Source organism: Peromyscus californicus, unplaced genomic scaffold (genome assembly GCF_007827085.1).
Source record: "Peromyscus californicus insignis strain IS unplaced genomic scaffold, ASM782708v3 Scaffold_12__1_contigs__length_115047231, whole genome shotgun sequence".
In the NCBI taxonomy this organism is placed as follows: Eukaryota; Metazoa; Chordata; class Mammalia; order Rodentia; family Cricetidae; genus Peromyscus; species Peromyscus californicus.
Window position 1 is genome coordinate 9,896,713 of NW_026294413.1, and position 9,713 is coordinate 9,906,425.

General features: G+C 42.2%; 1 protein-coding gene across 7 annotated transcripts in view; it reads right to left on the reverse strand.

Moving 5' to 3' along the window:
* Gpc5 (glypican 5) overlaps positions 1-6,467 on the reverse strand; it is a 1,304,512-nt gene extending 1,298,045 nt beyond the window's left edge. For 3 of the 7 annotated variants that reach the window (XM_052732499.1, XM_052732496.1, XM_052732503.1), the window contains exon 1: positions 5,911-6,466. In XM_052732499.1, coding sequence (XP_052588459.1) covers positions 5,911-6,376 — 466 coding nt within the window. In that variant the 5' untranslated portion in view covers positions 6,377-6,466. Of the gene's footprint in view, positions 1-5,910 lie in introns of all 7 variants that reach the window. The other 4 variants (XM_052732495.1, XM_052732502.1, XM_052732501.1 and 1 more) reach the window with 2 other exon arrangements.
* Between the last annotated feature and the right edge of the window lie 3,246 nt (positions 6,468-9,713).

Consider the following 9,713-nt stretch of genomic DNA (forward strand, 5'->3'; position numbering starts at 1 on the left):
ATCTCTCCAGTCCCTGCAGCGCAGGGGTTTCTAAAACTCTGCAGCTTGTAGATGTTAGTGAAGTTTGTAGGGTATAAAAAGTATCACATTGGAAATGGCTAAAAATATGTTTCTCTGATCTGATGTGTAAAACTTTCAGTTAGGTCCTGATGGGCTTGGCTGTGATTGTGTTACTCTTCTGTGAAGAAGAAAGTCAAAATGAGTGCCCATCTCAGAGCCATGGGCTTAACACTATAAAACATTAAAAAATCCCAGCATATAGACAGTAAGGTCTTAGATACTCAGAACTCATGACTTTATTCTATAGCTTAAGAATCAGAGAGCTCCAAAAATGTACCAAGGTACTTCTTTCAGCTTAACGAAATAAATTAGCATTGCAACTCGTATTTTGTGACAAATCTTATTCTACGCACCAGACAGTATCCAAAAAAACAAAGTACAAACCAATATCAATCAGCTGTATGACTTTCAGGACCCCAAGTCAGAAGCAAATGCAAGACCAGTTTTCAAATTTCAATACAGTGCCAATAGTACATTGAAATAGGCATGCCATCCTTCTGAATGTGGACTCCTGTGTGACAGAATAGATTGACAACATGCCTGCGACACTGGCCCCAGTAGATATGTTCTCTGTTTTCATTATGCATGTAATCTCATAGTGAACGATCTAGAGGTGAAAGAAGAGGAGTGTGTAACAGGTGCCATGTAACAGAAGAAAAGGAGTGTGTAATAGGTGCCAGGTAACAGAAGAAAAGGAGTGTGTAATAGGTGCCAGGTAACAAAAGAAAGGGCATTATACAATAATAACTGGTATAATCCAGTTTTGTAAATGCTAATTTAAGATAAAATTTGAAGCATGCAAATAAACCAGCCATTCAATCTCTCTCTTTTCACCTTCCCTCACCTGAGTGTGTGTGTGTGTGTGTGTGTGTGTGTGTGTGTGTGTGTGTGTGTGTGCGTGCGCGCGCATTATTCCCCACTCAAACTAATTGCTATTGTAACTTAGGTGTCTAGATCCATGACCATATTCCCAGATAATCTAGTTGGTAATCTAGATAATCTATATTATACACACATACATCGTGGAGCAACAAAACCTTCATTCCAGAAATTCTTAATTAGCTCCAAAGAAGCAAAAGTTGTGAGTGTAAAATGTTCCTCTTAAGCTTCCAAATTGCAACCATCCTGAAACCATTATACAAACAGAAGATTGTGCCACCAGGTTAAAAAAGTCACACAATCATGAGAGAGAGGGAAGATGGAGCATACATACTTACAGTTGGCCCTGTAGTGTTTGCCTCACCTATACAGACATGGCTCCGAGCGTTGAAATAAACTTATTTCTTAGTTGTATAGTAGTTCACAAGAAACCGATGAACTACCATTAGCAAATAATGTCATTTCAGATAGAAATACATTTTCTAATTTTGAAACTAATTATTTGTGAGTGAAAAAATTCAATTTTTATTTTTAAAGCCTCTTGATATGTAGAGATAAGATGCACTAAAGTTGCACCCTTAAAAATCAAGTAAGTTTAAATCAAGGCAATAAGTAAAAGTCAAGAGTTTACAAACCAGCAAAGAGGTATAAGATGACAATTAACTTATTTAACTTAATCAAACTTAATTAACAAGGTGACTCCATGGACAAAAGTGCTGGCCCTGCAAGCCTTACCACTTGCCCTCAAGCCCTGCAACCCCATGCCGGAATGAAGGAACCCACTCCCAAAAGCTGTGCTCTTACTTCTATAAGTGCAACCCAGGCATGTATGCTCACCACATTCAAGCACACACGCACGCACGCACGCATGCACACACACACGCATGCTGTGGATATCTGTACGCTGTGAATGTGTTGCTCTGATTGGTTAATAAATAAAGTGCTGATTGGCCAGTAGCCAGGCAGGAAGTATAGACGGGACAAAGAGAGAGGAGAATTCTGGGAACAGGAGGGCTGAGTAAGGAGACACTGCCAGCTGTTGCCATGAGAAGCAACATGTAAAGATACCAGTAAGCCACAAGCCACATGGAAACTTATAGATTAATAGAAATGGGTTAATTTAAGATATAAGAACTAGATAGCAAGAAGCCTGAGCCATTAGGCCAAACAGTTTAAATAATAAAAGCGTCTGTGTGTTTATTTGGGTCTGAGCGGCTGCGGGCCCGGGCAGGACTTGAGATAATTCCAGCTACACACGCACGCACACATGCACACATTTTAAAAGATGACAACCTATCAACTTTGCATGGAGAACCGTAAGTAGAATTTCCAACTTTCACAACCCAGCTGTGTGTAATTCTGAGTCCCATGTTTATCAGGTAGACTGCTGTTCTTGTGTGTTACAGTGAGACAAACTGACCTTTTATGGTGTGATTGAATGAAAGCATTTTAAAGCAACCCCAAAGCCAAAACCACTTCACAGAGTTCTACTTTAAAGTATTGCATAGTATCAGAATTTCTGTTTTTGTCACTTCAAATTGACTACCATTCTATAGATAGCTAAAACCATCCAGGTGAAAATGATAGCTATACTCTGGGTGCTGAGCACCCCACAAAAGTCTTGTAAGAAAACCCTGGTGCAGGAGTGGCAGTCTTAGAATTTCCAGAGGTAAATTCTGCAGGAGGTCTTTAGATCATTGGAGTTATGGCTCCAGAGGGGGCTCATGGACTCTGGTGCCTTCACCTTCAAGTGCATAGTCTCTGGTGCCTACCTACAATCACCTAGGCTGTCCCAGTCAACTGGGCTGTAGAAACCTGCACTGGAGGTCCTTACACCACAAACCCAAATAAATTTCTTCTGTTTGTGATTTCACTGAATCAGGTATTCAAATCTTGTGTAGTCATGAAAAGTTGACTAAGGCTCCTCTTCCACAGATTTTTCTACAAAGTGTGTATTTGAGGTAGATGAACACCCACTAAAATTAGTTACATGCTAGTTATCTGACAGCTGGTTTTAAATAAATCCCTTAACTACCCTCTAAAAAAATAAATGCATCTGTGAAGAAATCATTATCTCCCTTCCCCAACGAGTAAAATAAAATAGAAGGGCCATTTAAAGATGCCCCCACTCACAGTTCTTGCCTGAATAAAATAAACAGGAGCAGAGGGCACCTTGACTACTACTTAGGAAATAAAATCGGAAGACAGGGACATCTGTAATTCTAATCACATTTGTGCCTTCTCTCCTTTTTTACATTTCTCATCCAAACATTCTCGGGATCTCAATAGGCTTAGAGGAACTGGGGCAGTGCAGAGAACAAAGGTGGGGGACCCAAGAAAGAGCCGAAATCACTGTCCACACCACCTTAATACTTTCAGATCGGCTGAGACTTTCCAGAAGACATAAAAATCACAAGTGTAGGAAGGAACTGCAAAAAGTTAGTCAATCTTCTTTATATTACAGAAATAGCATTTTAGCTAGACACCTAAGGCGTTAACCCCTGTGGACAAGAAATGCAATAAATAAATAAATAAATGCACTAAAAAATAAACTTCTAAAAAAAAAACAAACACTAAATTAAAGGTATTAGTTTTAGCCAATGAAAGGCTGTGTATTAAGTAAGGACATGAATTTTTAAAAACGGCGTTGTTTGTATTCTCCTGTGGAAATGATACATAGGTATACACTGTCCTGAGGACGGGGTGATTTTAGAAAGCAAGGCAGCCACCTACTGACTTCATCATGTTAGCTGTTATATAGTTACAAAAATATGACTATAATATATATATATAAATATAATAAATATAAGAATAAAATGTTTATTAAGCACATGCTACACACAACTTATGCAAATTGGGAATGGGATATTTTTAGCAGGGGAAAAAAGATAAATCAATGCCAAAACATTTTAATGTTTTACTGAAGCATTAAAATTAATGAATGATACAAGAAAATCTCAGTATTATACCAAGTTTGTATATGAATGGTTTTACTGGGTTAATCAAAATCAACACAATACTTTCACCTGACTTTCCTTAATGAAAATACCCAAGGAACTTGGCACTGCTTTCATAAGTACCACTGATGTCTCTGAGAGCATGGCTGGCCCAGCTACAGCATAGCTCCGTTAGTGGGGACCGCTGTCTCTGAGAGCATGGCTGGCCCAGCTATAGCACAGCTCCTTTAGTGGGAGCTGCTCTGCTCTCCATCACCTTAGGCTACAGATAAAAAGGTGCTTGCAATAGGGAAACAACCCAGGATGACTTTAAAAAGCAGGTGCGTGTCCTCTCAGCATTAGTCTGTGCCGTAAGTATCAAATGCCAACAATGACAACCTTTTGCTTTTCTGTGGGGCAGAGTTTCAGTAGTAGTCCCTTACACCATGGTAAAAGGCTATCTCAGTGATCAATGCTGTGGAAAGGGACAGTATATACAGGTTCTAGAAATGAAACTCGACACCTTTCTGCAATGTGTTGTCTTCAGAAGGCACCAGAAACACTGAGATGTGAGAAGGTGTTGGAATCAAAGCCTTACTGAAGAGCTGTCAACATGCAGCCAAAGCTATGGCATTTGGGGGACAAAAAATCTCAGAATGTGAGGGTTTCATAGCTCAACACCCATTGCACACAAACCATTTAGTTTTATAAGCAGCTAAGTGAGATGCATTTCTTAATGAAAGAGTACACTAAAATAAGTAAGTACATGCATATAAGGGGATTTTTGCCGCTGTTGTTTTGTTTATTTGTTGAGGAGACAAGAAATGCCCTAAGCTGGAAGTGTCAACTATGTGTGTCAAGTAGTTTGGAAAATGTCTGTGTACTGAATAGGTATTCAAATAAATATTGGTATATTTAAAAGTGGTCATGTAAGCTCTGACTGATCGTTTTATGTGCCCAGAAACCCCGGAAGGATGATAAGCATCGAGTTTACTGGCAGAAAAGCAACCAAGCAAACATGCTACCACTGGGGAGTGCTAAAGGCAAGACACCTCCTCGCACTGGAAAAAGGATGTATTTTGTACTCAGGCATCCTTTGCAAATTCTTTGTTCACCCAACAACCTCTGTCCCTTCTGTTGACTTCAGCAACAGCTAGCATTACTTGACGAACTTAGCTCCAGTTGCGTTGGCTCACTAACGCCTTCTCTTCCAGATAGAGTGTGCTGGCTCTCCCGCCAGCAGCTAAGAATTTGAATGCTAGGATAGGGCACAGGGGATGAACATAGGTAGAGGGAGCTTATAGGAAGAATGCTCTCCACCCACCACATTAACTGTATCTTTCCCTGGGAGTCTCAGGCATACAGCAACCATGCTCAGAGCCTCCAAAAGGCAGGGCTTGAACGCCTGTTGCCCTAACGCTTTTTAGGCGAGAAACTAGTTTGTGGGTCTGGGAGACACACTGAGCAGCTCAGATTTCTGTAGGAAAGCTTGGTGCCCGGGTGCAGAGGGGCAACTAAAGGTCATGTTTGAATGTGCTGGGTCCAGTGCTCATTACAGAAAATATCGGCTGCATCTATCCAGAAAAGGAATATAAAAGGATTTATGTTTTTAACATCAAACTTGTGGCAACCAACACAATTCCTTTGAGGTTTTGAGAAAACAGCAAAACCAGGACCCCTGGTGACATCCCCTCTAAGGACAGCTCCACAGACTTGTCAGCACGGTGAACAAACCTCCCCTTTACTAGTCCTTCAAACACATCACTAAGAGAGAGCACCGGCGGGAAGCAAATGCTCCAGAGCTTGAAGGAACTCCAGGCGCAGTTAAGAGGCCCCTTGAAGCTGCTCTACTCCGGTGAGCACAGCAAGCATCCCCGGAGACCTCACCTCGATTCACCTAGTGGGGCTGGAGGACCCGAAAGGTCATCTTTTCACGGAAGACTATCCCTAGATGCCTGGGAGAGCCTGGTCGCAAGCCCAGAGGTCCCCGGCCCGCCGGAGGTCCTCACACTGCCAGGCCAGGCAGGGCTCTTACCTGCCCGTGGTGTATACGGCAGCCCCTTGACAGCTCCCCCAAGTCGCCACTGGAAAAGTTTCCGAACTTCTTCACAGCTCTCCAAACCCTCGCTTAGGGTAGATCCAAGGAGAGCCAGGAGGAGAAGACAGCGCCAGCTCAGACGCCAGGTGCGGGTGTCCATCCTCAGTGTTTGGGTCGCGCCTTCCCCGCCGTGGTTCCCACTCTCCCGCGCTCCCTGCGCTGGCGGCGCCGGGGTAAGATGCGTGGCCGAGGCTGGCGGGGATGAGATGCGCAGGCGGCCTCCGGAAGACAGCGCACGGACCGCAGCTTCACCTGCAAGAGCTCGGCTTTTTCCTTTGGAGCCCCGAGGCTGAGATGCTGGACTTCTTAGGCTCAGCATCGCCCGGGTCCCTCCGGGACCAGGGCGAGTTGGCGCTGTGCGAGCCGAAGCCGAGCTCCGGAGAAGCGGAGAATCTGCGAGCATCTGGCACCGGCTACCAGCGCGGCAGCCGCTGGGCTCGCAGCCGCAAACCTAGGCTGTGCCGGCTCGCAGAGCTCCACCAAAGCCCGGCTGGCTGGCCCCGCGAGCAGGCCACGCCCTTAGCCACACCCCCGGCGGGCCGTCCGCTCCGCCCCAACCCAGATCCTGCGGAGCCCAGCAACAGCCAGGCTGCACGACCTCAGAAAAGAAGCAAATTAGTGGACAGAAGCCCAGTCTTCTTCCTCCCGGTTCATTTGGGAAATCATTGACCTGCTGAAACAAAAGTATGTCTAAGGAGGATCAGAGAAAAGGAGATGAGAACCATGGATTGGAAGTAATAGGAAACATTTCTCTACAAATCAAGGTCCTCTATGCAAGGGAATTTGTATTCAAATTTCATATAATGGACTGGGCACAATACGAAAGGCAAAAACTGGTTTTTGAGAAACTTAATAACAGGTTTCAAAGAAGCCTGAAGGAAAAGTTATTTTAAAATGCTTTATGTTAGTGCTTTGGAGTATTTTTCTGTAAAATTGACTATGAATTTTCTGAAATGATCTCTCTGGAAAGCTATCACATTCTTACTATCACGGACAAGTCCAGCTTATTCTCTTTAACATCATAGTTCACCTCAGCGCTCTGTACCTTCACAGGCCTTTCTGAGCCTGAACGCATTTGAGAATCTTTGTAACATTTCTCAGAGAGTAACTAAAACAAAAGTGCTCAGAGGAGTTTCTCCCCAGGAAATAAAAACAACGAACATACTGGGCAAGTAAAAGCCGACAAAGAAAGTTTTTCAAGTTAGAGTTTGCAAAAGAAATGCAGAAGAAACCAGGAACCAAAAGGCAAAAAAGTGACAAGTCCCTCATCACAGCCACCTGGAGAGAAGAGGGTGCCTTTCCAACACAAAGCAGCTGTTTAAAAGCATTAGGCCGGGGTGGGGGTGGGGGGCTCTAAATACTTTAACCACTTTAAGAGAATTTCATCTTAAGCTGAACCCTTGCCAAGACTCACGATGAATAATTCTCAGTCTCAGCTAAGTGCCGTAGGGTTTTTCTAATGACCCTTTGATATCCAAGGCAGCACTTTCAGAAGGTGATTTCTTGCTATGGCGGGGACACTGTTTCAGAGTGAAATTCTACCTACATGGCTTCCAACCTCTGTTGCAGGAGTTTTGAGTTTTGTTTGTGTTGTTGCTCCAAGACCGCCAGTAGATCCAGGCTTTGGTTCAGAGGACCGGTTCATAGTTAACCTCCGAGTGGATGTAGAGGTTTCTGGCGACTCAGAGGAATAAGGAGGGGCCAAAGGAGATTTGCGGAGCTTTGGAGGAAGGAAGAGTGGAGAGCAGAGGTTGCTGGTCTTTTTCTCCGTTGCTCTGTGGATCTATCAGGTTTTACCCCAATATCTGACTCCCGACCATTTTTTATTAATAAAACAATAAAAGAAGCCGCTTTATATGGCGTCCAATGTGGGAGCACATATTTCCACATACAACCTAAGAATGCTTAAAAAAGAAAAAAGAAATAAAACACAAACACAGAGTCAGACATGGCTTTCTAGTCCTGTCCCACAGTCTCTCAGGCAGGCCACAGTGTGCAGTGTTATGTGTGGAACCACATAGCAGTTTTAAGGCTTGGCTCTCGTGGTTAGATAAGGCTGCAGGTGCACAGTAAAGCTGTCCAGACCAAGTAAACCTTTAAACAGATACAGTTAAAAATGGATATAGACAGTCAAAGGAAAAAAATAGTTTAAAAGTAATAAAGTCTTTAAAGAGAGAGTAATATAAAAAAAATACACATAAAGGTGGGAAATACACAGGACATCTGGATCCTGTATGGTGTTTTGTTGACTTTGAATTTTTAGAATGCTGATGAGCAAATGGCAGCTGCTGAGTGACACTGTAATTTGAAGGGGACTGCAGAATTAAACCAGCCTAGATACTTTAGAGGTGTCTTGGCTTCAAAATGTTAGTCAGGAAATGTGTTACATTGGTGAAGAGGTTATGCCTTTGTTTCCAGTGGAAACAAAAATCATGGTTCTCTTCAAAATTAATGAAGATTGAGTTTGATTGGGGGAGACCTCCTGAAAGTCTTGATTACAGACATAAAGAAAGAAACCAAGAAAGACTACAGAACAGGTGATGTATATGCTGATACCTCTATTATGGAAACAGCTCTGAGACTGGATGAGATGATAAATCTTGTTGGCTAAAGAGTCCTCGTGACTTATTATTATATGTCATCCTTTCATATGGCACGGATAGAGGTTTAGTTATATAGTCCAAGCAGACTTATAAAGTTAACAAATGCCTTTTTCCTGCTCAAACATAAACAAAAAAAAATCTTTAGCTGACTTGTGCACACTGCGTATTCCATACTTGTGTTAATTCAGATATATATGTTACTTTTAAAAGTTTATGTATTTTCAGTAAAAAAGGACCAGACACCAATAGAAACAAGTAGCTCAGGTAATCCAGCCTCTCACAATTCCTTTGTTTCCGTTTCCTCAATATTCTACATCCAGAACAACTTCAAAGCTGCTAGCTGAGATGGTCCAGCTTCACAGACTAACCAGCCAGGACTTCAGAAAAGCTCTACACTTTCCCATTACACAGAGACTAAACAAAAAAAATGATACAGCTAGCTCTCCCAGGACTTGACCATTATCCCAATTTTCTCAGGATCCCATAAAGATGTCATTGCCCCAAGACAGCAGGAAGTAATTTTAAGAACATGATGCCTACATTCCCAAGAGGTACAGTAGGTGATTTCTGGTCATTCAGTGGGTTATGGATGTTTACCATCATATAGGCAGTTGGTTACAAATTGTTATTGGTCATAGGCAGGGAAGAAACTAAGCAAAAGAGATTAGACTCAGGGCTCTCATTCTGAAAAGAAAAAAAAAGGGGGATATAGGAATGGTAAGATAAAAGGGTAGATTGTTGAATCTACTTTTTTTTTTTTTTTTTTTTTTTGGTTTTTCGAGACAGGGTTTCTCTGTGTAGCTTTGCGCCTTTCCTGGTACTCGCTTTGGAGACCAGGCTGGCCTCGAACTCACAGAGATCCGCCTGCCTCTGCCTCCCGAGTGCTAGGATTAAAGGTGTGCGCCACCACCGACCGGCCTGAATCTACTTTTAAACTAAAAAATGCAACTACTAGTTTCAAATATTTTACATTGGTATGAATTTTTGTCTATTGATACAAATGTAAGGCTATTTTATGCTATATATATATATATATATATTTTATGCTATATATATATATTTTATGCTATATATATATATGTTTCTACTCTTGTTTAAGATATTTTTTGTATATTGATACAAATTTAAGGTTATTTG